This window comes from Panthera tigris, chromosome D2 (genome assembly GCF_018350195.1).
Source record: "Panthera tigris isolate Pti1 chromosome D2, P.tigris_Pti1_mat1.1, whole genome shotgun sequence".
NCBI classification, from domain to species: Eukaryota; Metazoa; Chordata; class Mammalia; order Carnivora; family Felidae; genus Panthera; species Panthera tigris.
Window position 1 is genome coordinate 45,286,631 of NC_056670.1, and position 18,445 is coordinate 45,305,075.

The following is an 18,445-nucleotide window of genomic DNA, read 5'->3' on the forward strand; positions in this document are numbered from 1 at the left end:
TGATTTTTCTATTTATTCTATCAATTACTAAGAGGGGAATGGTGGAATCTCCAAATACAATTGTGGACTCATCTATCTTTCCAATTTTATCACTTCTATCAGTTTTTGCTTCATAAATTTTGATGCTCTGGATTTGAAATGCTACCATTAGCATATAATAAATTCACAAATACATGAGTCTGTTGAGTCTCTTTCTTGACTATGTTGTTCCACTGATCCATGCGTGTATCCCTGAGCCAGAATCACATTGTTTTAACTGTGACTTTAGATGATACTTTGATTATTACTAAGGCAAATGCTCTCTCTTCCCCACAATTAACTTTTCTTTTTCAAAACTATCTTGATTCTTTTCATGTATTTACTACTCGTTGAGAGCGAGAGCATCAACTGGTCAAGTTCTTGGTAAGTTAAATCTTAAGTATTTTATACATTTTACATATCCTTGTTGCTCAGAGGTATTTTTCCTATTGAAGATACAGAGGGTGGCAGACTTTTCCTTTAAAGGGCCAGATGGTAAATATTTTTAGGATTTATGGGCCATATGATCTCTGCCACTACTAACTTGGCCATTGTCACTACAGCACAAAAGCAGCCATAGACAATATGTAAACAAATGGGCATAAAACTTTATTTACAAAAACAGGCAACATGTCAGATTTGGCCTGCAAGCCATCATCCGATGACCCCTGATGTAGAAAAAGAAATTTTTACACAGTTATCTTGTATCCAGACTTCATAATGATTTTTCTAGTACTGTATTTTAGTTCAGTCTATTATTTCTATGTGAGCAAATATACAAACAAAAGATCGCTTTGTTCTAACTTTCCAGTATTTATATACCATTTATTCCTTTTTGTAGTCTTTCTGTATTGGCTAGATAACTCTTGAGCAATACTATAGTGCTAACAGGAGTTACTGTTTTCCTAATGGGAAGGCTCTATTTTTTCACCTCCCAATATGATGTTGCTATTAGTTTCTAAAAAATGTTCTTTATCACATTCAAGTTTCAGATATGATAGTTACATTAGGCATGTTTTAAGATCCCTTCTAATTCAAATTGTTACATGATGAGGTCATTACTTACTTCCTTTTGATTATAGCTGTAGACAAATTGAGCACTCCATTGAGCAATCCATCATCCCCACTGAATACCACTAACCTGTTTTTACTTAATGGATACTTTCCAAATCTTCCAGTTCAATTACTTAAATCTCAAGACAACATATAAAGAAAATTAATTCTTCCCAGGTATTAAGAAAAAATAAGTAGGAAAGGAAACTTTTTTGTTTTAGAGTTAAGGTGTTTTCATTTAAGATTTTTCAGTAAGAATAAATCACTGAAATGACCTCTGAGTAGTAAATGCAAAGTTAATTGAAAATTCAATAATGTTCTAGATAGCTTAGGGGCGAAAAGCCCAAGGAAAAATAAATTACCAAGACTTATAGGAGAATAAAACCTACAGTGTTTATTTCTGAAAAGATTTGGTCCAACATGTCAGTCCATCGAGGACATGCATCTTTAAAAATATGTATTTAAAGTTGAAAGTTAATAAATGCATATATGCTTTTATTTAAATGTTTTAAAAGTTCCTCTCCATAAGCGTTCATACACTCACAAAGGTGTCAATGGGAGTTTCGTATTCATAGTCTAGGCAAAGACTGATTTACTGTTGGTATGAAACTTAGTATTTCAATTAGTCAAACATTTTCAATTTGGAATTCACTTTCCAAAAATGAAATAAAACAAATGCAATCAGTATTTCCATGTTTACTTATTTAATTTCCCTGAAAAACTAAAAATTACTCCAGCTATAAAAATATGAGGCACACATTAAAGAAGAAATATGCTTACCATCAAGAATTGTGGCATTTTTCTTTACAAGAACATTTCAAGGCCTAGATAATAAAAATACGTCAGGCAATTCATAGTAAGTCTTTTCATTTAAGTAACAGCATAGAATCCTTCTCAGGAATACTGCTGCACATCATATCTATTATTTTACAATAACAGAGAGAAAATAAAATGAGGGATACAAATATTAAAGGCCAATCATCAAAATGAAATTAATGTTTAGCATAGATTATTTATATGAACAATGTAAATAGGTAGAATCATCAATTTTATTTAATATAAAATATATTTCTGGCATATAATTATTGTTAAAATGAAAATTATCAAGATAATTCAACAAATCCAAATATGCATTCAGCCAAGGGAACAAAGTAAGCCTCTTAAAAATTAAAGATTTACAGATTAATATTAGAAATTTTCTCAGTATAATACATGAAATATTCTGATCTCCATTGAATCACACTGTACAAAAACATGTATCATTTGCTTCATAAGCTTATAATCAGGTAAAAATGGTCACTAAAATTCCTTGACCAAAATATCACTGTAATTATATGAGGCAAAGTCCTATAATAAGATGGATGTAATAATGGCCACATCTTTTCAAAAAGAGAACATGAAAATTTTCATTCTCACAGCTATGAATTTGGTTTTCCAAAACCCGGTTCCCAAAGCCAACTTTTAAATGTTACAGCAGAGGTGGGGCAGTAATGGAAAGAAATGATTTAATGGAACTCTTAAAAAAAAAAAAAAAACTATCATAGATCTTAGTTTAAGAAATATATCTGGCGTAAGAGAGAGATACACAGAATTATGTAATAATGCTTATATCAAAGTTTATTGATTAGCTAAAGGGCAAAGAGTAAGAGGCAAGTAAAATGTAATACGTGCTTTTGACAAAGCAGACTGAGTAATATGTTAAGTGTTAGGGTGGGATAGGAAAGAACTCAAGCTGGGCAAAAATTTCCTCTTGGACTTTCTATATAAACATCTATTTTAGTTTTGGCCTGTTCACCAGTGTGTTCATGTGATGGAGCAGAGGAGCTTTGCCCACCCATGAAATACTTCCCAGACCGACAGGTCCTTGTGCAGCTGCTCTAGAAAGGCAGCTTGTCCTCTGAGGTCCCTGGGGTCCTATAGAAACTATAGGAAAATGAAATCCAATTTGTGTAAAAAGTTAATCCATCCTAATTAGCGAACTGAGTTATTAAAATACCAGCTAAAAGTACATGCTCTAGCTAAAACACATGGGTTAAGTATCTGTCTTGAAAATGCCTCCAAGAGGTCATGATGTGATCTTGCCTTTACTGGCCCTATGTTCTCCCAGAATAGGGGCTTTATAAGGTCCTGGAAGTCCTCAGCTCCCTTTAGCTGCCTGTCCAAATAAAATCTTAATGAATATAGTTTAAGTCCTTTATTGGCTCTGTAATCCCTTCAACCAATTAGGCTGCAATTGTTTTATGCAACTTCTGTTTCATTAGAAAATGTGGGAAGATATTTTTATATTACCTAAGTAAGATTAATGGGTAAACACTGTTCACCGCAAACCAAATGATGCTGCCTTCCGGGAGTTGTCAGAAAGACAGTCAAATGATACACCAAGAAAGTACATTGTACGCCTAAGCAAAGCCCTTCAGGACAGCTGGAACGTGTTCTTTACGAGGAGACTCCAGGCCATTGGTAATTTCAAGTGTGAGGCAACGGAAGTCTTTCTTAATCGAAAGTCAGAATCTTCTGAAGAACTTCAAGCACAACTTTATAACAAAAGCAATACTGCTCCTATATACATATATATGAAAAACAACAGAATGTTAAGTAATTGAATACCAATATCCACTTTCAGAGAACATAGTTGTAATTTTCAACCATAAAGGTAAGTTCCCAAAAAGAGCAAACATCTAACCAAGAACTTCTTTATGTATATATTTTTTAAATACCAATAAGAAAAATGATCATACTATAGTGCTTGGTCTAGAGTTAGTTAACTCAAGGCTTAACTGAACACAGGGGAAACTGACCCCCAATCTCAATCTCCTTATATTGCCCTGGATAAACCTATGCTTAAAATTTTTTTAGGTGTAGCCTCAGGTCTCTCAGGCAACCTTAGTTCACATAAAATGCTTCATCTATCATTCAGCATTGGCTTAAAAACAGGTCAACCTAAAAATTTAGGTGTACCTGCTTGTTTTCATCATCCAGGCTTTCTCTCGATTCTCCTTCCCAATGATTAATAACTGGTCTGTAACATAAACGCTATCTTTTTATGACAGACCAATGACTTTGATAATTTAGTGACAAGTAAATATCTCCCAGCTGCTATCCAGAAACTTATAAATAACTTCAGATATGCTACTTAAATAACATGGCATTATGGACACGTCATGTGTTTGGGTGTCAGGAGACCTGTTTCCCTCCTGGCTCCCCCATGTGCCATATGAATGACCTCACAGAACAGACTTCATTACTCTGAATGTGAAGTACTTCATCAGTAATATCAGAGAAAAAATAAGGTCTACCTCAAACAGTGAGAATTCAATGACATCATGTAGGTAGAAGAGATTTACAAATTGTAACATGCTAAACATGTTAATCTTTATATTCTTTATTCTTTTTATTAGAATTTATGTAGTGAGGGCTTACCTTTGTTTGAATCATGCCATAACGCTGTTCTCTCATTTGGGCCACTATATTCTTGATGTTGAACTGCAACAGGATGACAGTGATTTTGTATTATTCACATGGGGGAAAATACAAACCCACAGATTGCCAAATAAGTACTCCATAATTCTTTCCAGTAAAAAAGATGTCAAGATATAACCAGAAAGGTCTCGTTTTCAACTATAAGAAAAGGCACTATTTTTAAGCTAGTCTAATGGATAAGGAAGACTTTAGTTTAAAAGGTTTCCAGGAAAAAGCAGGAAGCAATCATTTATAATAAGAAATGCTCTCCAAAAGAAATAACAACAAATTTGCCCCTGTGTCTACTTTTCTGTTCTCCAAAGGGAAATCTTAAAGCAGGACTGTAATTCTGGAAAAGTCTGAGCATAGAAGACTTTTTCTGGCCACATTAGTAACACAGCTGTTTCTCATCTAAAGAGCCCTCTCAACTCAAATGGAGACCCTGAACAACAGTTGGCCCAATACCAGATTCTGCACCTGTGCATGGAGACCAGCCTACCCAGCGTGGTCACTGAGCTGGTGCAGGTCTGCAAGGGGCTGTTACTAATCCACAATGAGATGAGTCCATAAACTGGTAGTAAGTGTTTAGAGACTTTTATGGCAATCTGACAGTGGTGCAGCATCAAGGAGGATCACCAGTGGAACAGGCCTAGACCAGCTCAAGTGTTGCTGAACTTGCCTGGAGAGTCACAAGTGGTGCTGAGGACCAGTCATGTCCAGCAAGACCACATAGACACATGAAATTTTAAGGTTTGTTAACTATAACCCCAAATTATATAAAAATCAGAGAAAATGTAACCATTCCTTGATTTTTATAACTGTTTTTATAATAATTTAAAATTTTAATTGAACCTTTAAAAATTTGTATATTGAAATAATTATAGATGTACAATAGGTTGCAAAAATATACATGGAAATCCTACGTACCCTAAACCCAATTTCCCCCAATTATGCCATCCTACATAATTATAGTATAATATCAAAGCCAGGAAATTGACATTGGTATGATCCATGAATCATATTTTGATCATTATTCAGATTTTGCAAGTTTTATCTGCAATCATTTGTGAATTTGTGTACATATGTGTGTGTGTGATTTTGTGCAATGTTATCACATGTGAAGACTCAGATAACTGCAACCACAATCCAGATACATAACTGTTCCACCATAAGACTTTCTCATGTTATCCATTAGAACTACTCACCCAACCCAGTCCCTAACTCTTGGCAACCAGTCATCTGTTATCCATCTCTACTGTTTTGTTATTTCAAGAGGATTGTATGAATGGAATCATGTAATACCTAACTTTTTTAGGGTTTTTTTTTCATTCAGTATAGTTGCCTTGAGATCCTTATAAATTGTGTACAGTAAAACCTTGGTTTGCGAGCATAAGTCATTCTGGAAACATGCTTGTAATCCAAAGCACTTGTATATCAAGGTGAATTGCCCCATAAGAAATAATGGAAACTCAGATGATTTGTTCCACGACCCAAAAATATTCATATAAAAATGATTACAGTACTGTATTATCACATAAAATAATAAAGGAAATACAAAATATAAAGAAAAATAAACAAATTAGCCTGCATTTACCTTTGAAAACCTTTGTGGCTGGTGTGAGGGAGACAAGAGAGAGGAGGGTTATTGTGTAGGATGATTTTCATTGTCACTAACAGATGGTGACTACAGTATAGTATTAATAAACTCTTGTCATATACTGTATTTAATGTAACTGGCAGTAAGGCAGCAGAGAAAAGTGTCTATATCTGCAGGCAGCCTGACCTAGAATGAAGCAAAGCATTCCTAAGCTTACTCTTGTATGGAAAAGCAAAGGACTGTCCATAGGTGCTTTAAGTGGCAAAAAATACACCGTTGTGGGTTACCAGTTGTGGGTACCTTCCAACATTCTGAAAAATCACCAATTTCTGTCAAACACTGTGGCCTGAGACCAAGCATCCGAGCATGGGAGACAATCACCCAAAATCTCACAGTGAGAGAGAGAAAGAGAGGAATCATTGGCTCAGTTATGATCATGTAACATTCAGTGTCACGTATTATTCTTATTGCAAGATATCACTCATTTATCAAGTTAAAATTAATTATAAATGTTTGCTCATCTTGTGGAACACTTGCAGGACAAGTTACTCGTAATCCAAGGTTTTACTGTATATCAACAGTTCACTCCTTTTTATCTCTTAATAGTATTCCATTAAAAAAATAAATGAAATGGATATATACCAGTTTGTTTAATCATCAGCTTACTGAAGGACATCTAGGTTGTTTCCAGTTTTTGTTTATTATGAATAAATCTGCTATGAACATTTACATACAGGCTTTTGAGTAATTGTAAGTTTTCATTTCTCTGGGATAAACACCTAAGAGTGCTACTGCTGATACTGTATATAGTAAGTTTAGTTTAGTTTTGCTTTTGTTTTAAAGAAATTATAAAACTATTTTCTAGAATGGGTATACCATTTTACATTCCCACAAGCAACAAACAACAAATAATTAATCCAGTGTCTTCAACTCTTCACCAGCATTTGGAGGTATCACTATTTTTTTTATATTAGTCTTTCTGATACATGCCTAGTGATATTTCATCATGGTTTTAATTTCATTTCCCTAAAAGCTAATGAAGCCCAAAATCTATTTACATGGTAATTTGTCATCTTTTTATCCTCTTTGGTGAAATGTTTGTTCATGTCTTTTACCCATTTTCTAACTGGGTTGCTTTTTTTGTTTTGTTTTTTTGTTCTTTACTATTAAAGTTTTGAGTATGCTTTATATATTCTAAATGGATATTTAGGTATGTTTGTTAGATATGTGATTTGCAAACAGTTTCTCTAAGTCTGTAGCTTATCATTCTCTTCACAGGGTCTTTCACAAAATGAATCATTTTAATTTACTTTGCCCCTAAAAATGTTTGTTCTTACCACCTGTATTCAACCCAATACTTAAAGTTCTAGATAGCTGAATTAGGCCAGAGAAAGAAATAAGAGGCATACAGATAGGAAAAGAAGAGATAAATGTGTCCCAATTGGCAACGAGAATGATTGCTTATGTAGAAAATCCCAAGGAATCTAAATACAGAACAAAATAGAACAAAAAAAACCTCTTAGAAATAGTGAGTTCAATAAAATCAGAGCATACAAGATGAAAACACAAAAATCAATCACATTTCTACATATAAACTATGAACATGTAGAAGCTGATCATAAAAACACAACACCATTTACAATTGCTCCAAAGAAAATGAAATAGGATAAATCTAATAAATCACATATAGGATCTATATGCCCAAAATGACAAAATGCTGATGACAGAAATCAAAGAAGACCTAAATAAATGGAGAGACATACCATGTTCATGGATTGGAGTATTCAACATAGCAAAGATGTCAGTTGTCTCCAAAGTGATCTATAGATTTAAAGCAATTCCTATCAAAATCCCTGTAAGCTTTTTTTCTGTAGATATAGACAAGCTAGTTAGAAAATTTATATAGGAAAGCACAGACCCTATAAAAGTTAAAACAATTTTGAAAAAGAATAAAGGAATCACTCTACCTTACTATATAGCTACAGGAATCTATAGCGTGATATTGGTAAAAGGATAGACAGATGGATCAATGGAACCGAATACAGAGACAGAAATAAGCCCATACAAACGTGCCCAATGGTTTTGACAAAGGTGCAGAAGCAATTTGGTGGAAGAAGAATAGCTTTTTCAACAAATGGTCCTAGAAAATTGGACATCTATAGGAGAAAGAAAGAAAGAAAGAAAGAAAGAAAGAAAGAAAGAAAGAAAGAAATAAAGAGAGAAAGAAAGAAAAAAGGAAGAAAGAAAACATATGTAAACCTTGACTTAAATCTCACATTTATACAAAACTTAACTCAAAATGGATTATGGACTTTGGGGTGCCTGGGTGGCTCAGTTGGCTGAGCATCTGGCTCTTGGTTTAGGCTCAGATCATGATCTCACAATTCATGAGTTTCAGCCCAGTGTAGGGCTCCACACTGAAAGTGCAAAGCCTGTTTGGGACTCTCTCTCTCTCCCTCTCTCTTGAGGGCCCCTTCCCCCCACCCATCAAAATAAATAAATAAATAAATAAATAAATAAATATCACACTGCTTCATCTAGAGTCATGTTACACAAAACAAACAAACAAGCCCAACCCTGCCAGATAAACATGACAGTGTGCATAGTTGTGTAAATAATTTTTAATTATGTAAAGGCTAATGTGCTAAATTTTGGATTATTCACATCATTATGTGATAATACGGTAACCAGTAATGAACAACTGTTATTGTACCCTAAAGACTATTAGAAGAGAAAGGTCTATTGAGACCGTTCAAACTACAGAGCAGTCTCAGGGTTTCTGAAAGAAAAGAGGCAGTGTGTTCCCAATATTTTAAGAATTTTTAAGCAGGCGTGGTTAAAAATGAAAATGGCTATAGAAATAACAAACAAAAAAGAAAGAAATGGTTACATATTCTCCAATTTTCATATCTGAGTTATAATTGATTGGATAATCTTAAAATGTCTCAGGTCACAAATGTCCGCCTCACAGAGCTGGTATGTAGCTTGCTGCATGTAAGACTCCCCATGTGAGTTCCACAACACACAAACTGGTCTATACTCTGTTCAAGAAGACCCATCCACTGGTCATGTTCTTGGATGTCACAGCAATACATCAAACTGCTCTGAAAGTTTCTAAACTTTCACTCTCAATTTCTAGGAATGTATCTTATGGTAGATAATAAACATCCACAGATTGGTGCTGGTCCAAGACCACACTCTGAGTAGGTCTGGTGGGCAAAATTTCTGAAAAGAGTAGAAAGGGTATCGGTAAGAACATTTGACAGTTCAAGGTTCTGTGGGAAGCCAATAAAGAAACAATGGATGTATTTTCTATTTTTGAATTACTCCATCAAATCTAAGCATCCTTAATTGTAAAATGCATCATTATTTTATGTACCACTAAGAAAAACACTGTCAATTAAACTGACAGATGGCTTATTATAAAACCCATTCTGAGTTTAAAGAAGGTATAAGGTGGGAGAAAACAGTGCTCCTTAGAAACATGAAATATAATATTTACAGTTTTTATAGTTTCTACAAGGAATATAAAATAAGGACAAATATAAACAAATTATTTAAGAAACTATGATGGGGAATATATAAAAGAAAATTATACTAACATTTTCTGCTAAAAGGCTCAAACAACATTAGTTATGGGAATGGGTAATATCAGACTTACACTACTAAAATTTTCAGCATTGTTTAGCACACCGGGGGGACTCACCAGTTTATATTAATCCACTGAGTTTGCTCTGGAAAACCATCCCTCTTCTCACTCTCAGTCTTATGGCCTGGAGTAGTCCTGACCGGCCTACATAGCCCAGTATCTCCCACAGTGATTAGTTCAGGGAAGGGGCTATAGCTCAGACACAGTGAAAGGCTGGGAGATACTGGCTCAGGTTTCTGACAAAAAGTAATTTCCTCTGTCCTCCAAGGAGCTACTGGGAGAGACCATTTTCCAACCCTCCCACATAATATAGCTTGAGGATAATGAGTTCTGGAACCAAAGCAGCCATTCCGCTGCCCCCGGAGAGAGTCTGGCACTGTTAGGGTTTAAGTGCAGAAGGCCCAAGAGAGCAGAGACTGGACTGTTGTGACAACAACCTAACGCAGAATTTACCTTGCACGGCAAATGCCCGGCAGCCTGTTTTCTCAGGATTGAGGTGTGGCTTTTCACATTCCTTGTGCCCCTGGTAAGAGTCACTCCTAGCCCCTATGCCTGCTAATAAACAGGTGTCTTTCCCTTCACACTCCTGCAGTGCAGGAAAACAATTCAGTGAATCAGTCTTTCTGGCCACAAATCTAAGGTCACATTCCCTAATCAGTTTAATCAACAGTAAAGGTAATAGTATAATCAGTATGTGTCTAATTCTTGTGTCTATCTCTCAGCTGGTTCCAAATTTAGAGGAAAGCAATGAATTGTCAATGATTGACCCAAACCCAGCAATATTATTATCCTTATTTCACATATGAAAAAACTGGGTTTCAGAGAAGATGAGCAATTTGCACAAAGTCACCAAAATCTCAAGTGTGAGGCAAAACTGGCAGTCAAAGCTAGGGACCGCTCATTAAAATTCTGAAGTCTACATTTTTTCCAACGTGCTCATGTGCATGTATTTTCTGTTCATTAAAAACAGGCATACTTCACTGACATTATTTAACAGGATTTTAAAAGCTGTATGTGTGGGTAGAGGAAAAGCAAAGAGACATGAACTTGCAATCATTGTGCACCTGCTGTGTTCCCAACAATGCTCCATGCCACTAATCTGCATTATGTACTTTAATCATCACAACCCCCTCCCAGAATCTGCACCACTTGATTGAGAAGCAGGTACCCAAAGTTCACATGCCTTCTCTTCACTGAGTTCTCTCGAGGGCCAAATCATAGTCTTCAGGTACTAGAAGGCTGTTAAAAGTAGTAGAGTGTTTACTAATAGCATCAAGTTATCTGTTTAATGTCACTTACTGGAAAGTTCTTTTCGATGGCACAGAACACAACATCCACACAGAGGAACACCCCCGTCCGGCCCACGCCAGCACTGCAGTGAACAAGGACAGGTCCTGTAAGGTGGCTCTTCCTCACATAACGTACATACTTTATGAAGCCATCTACTGGGGCAGGAGTGCCATGGTCTGGCCAGTTGGTGAACTGCAAGTGTTTTATAAAGTGACTAGTTCCTGTCTGTTGAGAGAGGAGACAGGGAGGAGAAAGAAGGGGAAGAGAGAGATTTATCAACTTCTTGTGTTAAGGATCTCAATTCCATTTCCAATATAATAATAATAATAATAAGAAGAAGAAGAAGAAGAAGAAGAAGAAGAAGAATGGCTCTATGGTCATACAGTAATGCAAATAAGAATACCAATAGGTAGCATGAATTAATAACCACTTTTGGGGGTACCTGGGTGGCTCAGTTGGTTGAGCACCTGACTCTTGATTTTGGATCAGGTCATGATCTCATGATTAGTGAGTTCAAGCCCCACATCAGGCTCCCTGCTGGCAGTGTGGAGCCTGCCCCTCCCCCACTTTGCATGAGTGCACACACCCTCTTTCTCTCTAAATAAATAAATAAATAAGTAAGTAAGTAAATAATTTTTAAAAAAGAATTAAGCACTGATGACGTGCCAGGTACTATGCTAGAGACTTCACATGCACTCTTTCATTTAATCCTCACATCAACTCTGGGAGGTAGGTACTGTTTTATCCCCATTTTACAGATGAAACTATAAGGATCAGGGTAATGGAGAGATGTACGCTAGGTCAGAAATCTCCTATGTCTAGAGCTTGGACTATAATGTAGGCTTCCTGAATTCAAATCAACCATCTTTCTTCTGGACCATGGTTGTGCAGAAAAACCCAGAATCCAAAAACCAAGAATGGGCTAACACATTAGGAAAAGCATTCTATGTTAGCTTGAATGTTTATGATACAAAATTTAATGAAAACAGCTGGGTGCTGCAAAGTTGCTTGACCAGGGGCGCACCTATCTCTTCTGGTGATGAGGACAGGGTAGGTGGTGACCAGGCAAGTGGGCTGTGCCCCCACCCTTATGCTGAGCCCTCTGGCAGCACAGGCATGAAACTCCTCAGGGTCGACTACTAAACACTTCCAGTTGACCCATTATCCTTTCCAAAAGGATGGCGCTTTCCCAGTGTCAAGCCCTTCATTTTGCTTCTCTGGGCACCCCTGCAGGGAAACTGAGGATGGGTTTCTTCCTCCTCCCTTGCTTTTCCCTAATGTAGCCCTTTATCCTGAGTTCCAAATAGAAATAAGTTTTCCTAAGTCCCAAATAGAAAACTCAGGTTTAAATCATTGGTACGTGAAATTGAATGATGAAAACAATACTGAAAATCTTGTGAAGGCACCAGAGTGAGGATAGCTTTACCACATATGTCAGGAGTTAAATCTCTCCTGCCACTGTTGACCGCTAAGAATCTGCACAAAGGTGGACTTCACCACTTTCCTGACCTAATCACTTAGACAGAAACCGTGATGCAGATTCTTCAAACACGAACCCCATGGTTCTGGAGCCTGTGGGCCTCAGCTCAAAGGCCACCACTGCTTGGACCCAAGCATTTGAGTTCTTGCAGACAGATAATTCCTCGGTGCCTTTCACCTGCCTATACTCTCTAAGCATACTGGCTTTCCCCTGCCATAAAATGTACCTCACACATCATTTGGAACTTCCTTCCCCACTAGACCATAAGTGTTCTAAGAGCTGATAATGTGTGTGTGTGTTTTCTGTCTCCAGCACCTGGCACAACACCTGGTTACAACAGGAGGGAATCCACAAGTATTAGGGGAGTGAGGGTTGAAACGAATCCCCTCAACCTTAGTGCACAGACCAAGCACAGTGCCTAGCACACAGCCAGCAAGTTATCCATCAGTGTCAGCCATCATTCTTGGCCTCCCTGGTCACAACTATGCTCCAATCCTCCTCACTTTTCCCTCTCACCCTACTCCTGTATCTCATCAACTTCTCCCTTCGTACTCAGGTGCCCCATCCCACCGTAAACTTTTTGAAACCTTCATCATTTCCCTTAATGCTTCGTCCATTTCTTTCCTTGCCTCCCACAGCCCTTCACTCTCTGCAGCCCCCTCACCGAGGCCAGCTATTCTCCCATTCTCCAGGTCCCACAGAGCATAGAGATCAGGTCGCATACTCCTTGCTGCCCACTCCTATTTCCAATTCATCATTCCTTCTTGTGTAAATACCCCTCTTCCTTTTGAGTTTCATACCTCTTAGCTTTATCTTCTCATTGCTATTACCCAGTGGCTTTAGCCTCTGGTCAATTTGCTACGTTCACCAAAGTTCCTGACCTTCTCTTTGCCACAGACTCTGACATCATCTAGGGCAAATCCAGGGTCTCTACAGCCCAACAGACACTCTAACCTCACAGCGTTTGTATTTCTCTCTTGTAGAGGAGACCACTTGTTTCTTCTGGTCCTCACAGTGATGGTCACTCCTTGAACTTATTATCACCTATAATCATGTCCAGTATCAAATATCTTCCCTCCAACAACAATGTGACCAAATGGAGCTCTCCTGTCCTTTATGCCCTCCATCTACTCCTAGTTGACCTGCTCCTGATTCCATTTGTCTCCCTAAGTTTAGACTTCATGGCTGATTATCTGAAGCATTCTCTTACCAAACTGTTAACTCCTTTCATCCTTTGAATTTTACCACACGTAGTGGACAACACCTCACCCTGGGTCAGCCCCTTAACCTGTGTTCAGGAATCTCATAGTTAGGCTGCTGGGAAGGAAATAATTTCATAGATGCACATTTTATTGCTACTGAAAATTTACTGGTTCCAACTTCATCATCTCCAGCAACCCTTTTCCTAGTCATTGTTTGGACTCCAATCAACTTCTTTGATCCTCTTGTCACGCTTCCTGTTTAACTCCCATCTCTTTCATTCCTGTTGAACACATGTATCACTTTCCTGCTAATCAAATCCACTTATACCAATGCTCCTATAAACCATTCCTTTTGTATCTTTTGATTCTATTAAAGCAAGAACTCTATGAGTTATTTTAGATCAACACTTCCCACTAGAACTTTCTACAATGATGCAAATGTTCTAAATCTGTGTGACCCAATATGGCAGCCATTAGTAACATGTAACTAAACATTAGAAATGCAGCTGTTGCAAGTGAAATATTGAATTTGTTGTTTCATATAAATTTTAATGATTTGAATTTAAGCTTAAATAGCCACATATGGCTTCTGTATTGGATAACTTAACTTCTGACCACTCCTTCTGTCACTTATAAGTCATAAATCACATATAAGTCTGCCAATTTTATATGAAAAACACCAAAGTCTCTGCTTTTCATCTCCATGCCAACTGCCCTGCTTGATCATGATACCTTCTGACTAAAATTCTTCAATGTCTCCCAATTATCTTCATAATAAAGTTTGTGCTCCTTAGCCAAACTCCAAGATACTTCATGTTATGACTGGTCCCTGCTTACCTTCTAGAGCCTCATCTCACCTCTCACTTTTCCCTGAGTTAAACTGTTAAACTTTTACATTCCCTAAACACTTAACTACTTACATTTCTCCATACACACCGCATTTCATATCTTGATTACCGACTTCTTATTTACATCTTTCTTGTTTGGGTAGTTCTCAATCCAGATGTTCCCTCCTCCAGTAAACCTTACCCCGAACCCTAAGTAAAGCTAAGTACTTCCCTTCCAGGCCCCAAAGCATTCCATACAGATCTCAGGATTACCACAGACCACAGTAACTAGGAGTATCAGTAAGGATACCTGAATCTCCACTACTTGGTAAGGTAGTGATAGTGCCTGGCACAGTGGTTAGCAATATACCTGAAAGACTCAATACATATGTCACACTAGGCAGGAGCAGCCAAAGTGCATCCCAGGATTAGGCAACTTCCAATACTGATGCTCCCTGTCCCATCTTCCCTGTTTAGGTTTTTCATCTCTCCAGTCAGAGTTTGGTGTCTTGGTTTCTAGCACCAGGGAGCAGTAAAAACAAGTTACTCAAAAAAGTACCCCCAGTCTGTAACACAACCTAATCCTAACTTCTCCTCCTGATATGTGGCTTATCTAATGAAATATACATCTAATACTGATTTTTTTTTAAAACTTACAGACTTCCTCACAACTTGAAATATTCGGATGATGAAACATTGAAGTATCTGGTAGTTCTCCATGAAGATACGACAGTTTTTCAATTCCAAAGGCTTCTTCATAGAAATGGGCCAGTAATGGTGGCATTTGACAACGCCACCTTCTATCTCTTTGGTTATCATGACAATAACATTAGAGTTATTTTCTAAAACCATTTGCCAGAAGTCATCTGTGGTACTTGGCAGTGGTCCTTGAGCAGCAATATAAAAATACTCTTCTCCAGAATTCATTATTCTAATATAACTAGCATTGATGTAGTCTTTGTTTTCTCCAAGAGGAACACGTGTTGAATCATCTATCATAAAAACAGAAATATCTGGTAGATGACAGAAAAGTAGGAGATACAATACACCCTGGATTCATGAAAGTATTTCACACTGGTAAATTCATTCATCTCTTTGACAAGCAGAGAAGATGGCATAAGAGTGTCATTTCAAGAGTTACAGGAGTCCATGCATTTAAGTTCTTCCCTCCCCCAAACATAGTGGCATGACCTACAAAATACACAATGAGTGTTTTTTGTTTTCATCTGTTTCTACTAAATAGAGAAGGTTGCCATCGGTATCCAGACACTTTGAGAGATTTCTGTTAGATATGGCACAGGTATGATTAGGCCAAGGGAGTTACCTAACTCCCTTGAACTGAATACAGCCAAGGAGGAGCCCTCTGAGGGGGCAAGGGAATGCCATTCTCTATAAATCCAGACAAGCTGCAAGCCCAGAGCAGTAGGGACCAGGATTAAAAAAAAAAAAAAATGACTGTGATAGTTGATCAGATCCAAACCCTAGGATTAATGGAATTCTACCAATGCCCCAACTACATGATAGTCAACTTTTATGTCCATCCTCAGCATTCACTGGGTGAAACAGTATGTAATCAAAGCAAAGGTATTATGGCAAAATGATGTTATGAAGGGAATTTGCTCCAAGTAACATGGGACTCATGAAACATGAACTATTGCAACAAATATGAAAGAGGAAGCCAATTACTTGGCCTACTCACAAACTCCACTGGCCCCAGAGCTCTTTCTTCATTTTACATAGACATCTGGACCTCTGGCTCAACCACTGCTCCCACACAGACAATAAATGCCCTCAGCAAAGGACAGACCTTCCCTGCCAGGCAGTGGTCTCACCAAGAGCCCCTCCCTATTACTCAGAGTCCTGTGGGCCACTTATCTGGCAAATAGGGTATGACTGAGATAACTAAACAGGGCCTTACACAAGTTCTGATAGAACCCTTTTCAAATTCCAACATAGCAAACATAAACTTTCCCTTGTAAATATGAATAAATAGGAAAAACAATCACTAGATATATGAAGAAGGCTAGTACTTCACAAAAGGATACAATTTTTAAAAATCATAGCAAAGGTTTTCCTTCCTATAAGAGGGAAGAATACTTTAAAAGCTATTTTCATTTAAAATGAAAGACAAAAAAGTTAGAGAGGGAGGGAGCCAAACCATAAGAGACTCTTAAAACCTGAGAACAAACTGAGGGTTGATGGGGGTTGGGAGGGATGGGAGGGTGGATGATGAGTATTGAGGATGGCACCTTTTGGCATGAGCACTGGGTGTTGTACAGAAACCAATTTGACAATAAATTTCATATTAAAAAAATAATAAAAAATAAAATGAAATATGAGAACATTATTTTATTATTTAAAAAGAATAACATGTTTATTGACATGTTATTAAATTATAAAGGAGGTAACAAAAGCAAAAGGTCTTCCTCATATATGAACATATATACAAATACATTATGTTACTTTATATAAACATATAATAATAATAATAATAATAATAATAATAATAATAAACCTGGCAAGTATTCACCAAAATACTAGTAGTGGCTATTTTATTACCTAATTGTTTATAGTGAACTTGTACTACTTTATAGTAGAAAAGTATTTCTTTATTTTTAAAAGGGAGATTAAATGTGTGAAAATCAAACAATCTAAACTAATAAAAGCTTGCCTTCAGATAAAACCACAATTACTCAATTAAAACCTCTAAAGTGAGAAGTGAATAGAAAAATTAGTGATTTAGAAAATTGGCTTAGAGATTTCCCCAAGAACTCAGAAAAAAAGATGAAAACAATGATAATAATGAGTAAAATGTTAGGGAGTACAGAGCATATAAAGAAAATACATAAAAGGAATTTCAGAGGCAAAACTATGGAATACACAGTAGTAAGGAAATAGCTCAAGTGATCACAGGAGAAATGTTCCTCTAAGAGAAGAGACAGTTGTAGAATTTAGTGCTAACATGCACCCAGGCCCAGGCACCATGTATGTATTCTGCATGCATCACCTCATCTGAACTTCAAAACGATCCTTTGAATGAGGTATATTATGCATGCTTTTCAGATGAGACACTTTTACTCAAAGTGGCTAAGTAATTTGTTCCCTATTATGCAGCAGTTCTTCTAGATTCCACAGTCTCCACAAGTAACTCTATGATCTGCTGGCCCTCAAGGAAGACTCAAGGAAAGACCACTTCAAATGCCAGACATTACTGAAGACATCCACTAAGACCTCAAGACTAGCGGAGCATAACGTCACAGAGATAGGAAGCAAAACTTCGCTACTGGATCACTAGAGGTCTTAGTGAGCTGTGCCACTCCCATTTCCAGTTCTCAGTTCCTGAATCCTGGCTGTGGCAGAAACATATACTGGATGCTAATTTGGAGCACATATGACCTCCAAGAGAACACTGCCCCAGCCCTTTAAGGTACCGCCACCTAGCTGGCACTGTAACTGAGTCTTCAAAAAGCCATGTCACTGTTCTATCAACCCAGCCGCTGTAGGAGGATGAGGAATATGTTAAGACCAGTGAATTCCATGAGCACGAGTCCACTGCCACAAATCATTTGCCTCAAGGTGAGCTCCTTGGTCAGAGGCAATGCTGTGTGGACTATCATGACGTTAGCTAAAGCATTCTGTGGGTCTCTGCAGGGTAGATTTGGTAGAAGTACTGCATGCAAAGAAGGCAAATCCATACACAATATCTATTCTGTAAAAAAACAAACAAAAAAAGGCACTGAAAAAAGCACCGTTCCTTCTGTGATAGAAGTAGTTCAATGTAATCAACGTGCTGTCAGGTATCTGGCTGAACAACCTGGGAAACAGTGCCATATTGGGGCCTCACTGTTGATCTCTACAGCTGACAGATTG

The 18,445-nt window shown here is 37.3% G+C and overlaps 1 protein-coding gene across 9 annotated transcripts in view; it reads right to left on the reverse strand.

Moving 5' to 3' along the window:
- Positions 1–606: 606 nt before the first annotated feature.
- The window catches only part of PTPN20 (protein tyrosine phosphatase non-receptor type 20), a 117,270-nt gene continuing 99,431 nt past the window's right edge, over positions 607–18,445 (reverse strand). For 5 of the 9 annotated variants that reach the window (XM_042960266.1, XM_042960269.1, XM_042960264.1 and 2 more), the window contains 4 exons: positions 15,233–15,567; positions 11,076–11,291; positions 4,492–4,554; positions 607–3,630 (listed from right to left, as the gene is read on the reverse strand). In XM_042960266.1, the coding sequence (XP_042816200.1) occupies positions 3,565–3,630; positions 4,492–4,554; positions 11,076–11,291; positions 15,233–15,567 (680 nt within the window). In that variant the 3' untranslated portion in view covers positions 607–3,564. The remainder of the gene's footprint in view (positions 3,631–4,491; positions 4,555–11,075; positions 11,292–15,232; positions 15,568–18,445) is intronic. The other 4 variants (XR_006209035.1, XR_006209034.1, XR_006209033.1 and 1 more) reach the window with 4 other exon arrangements.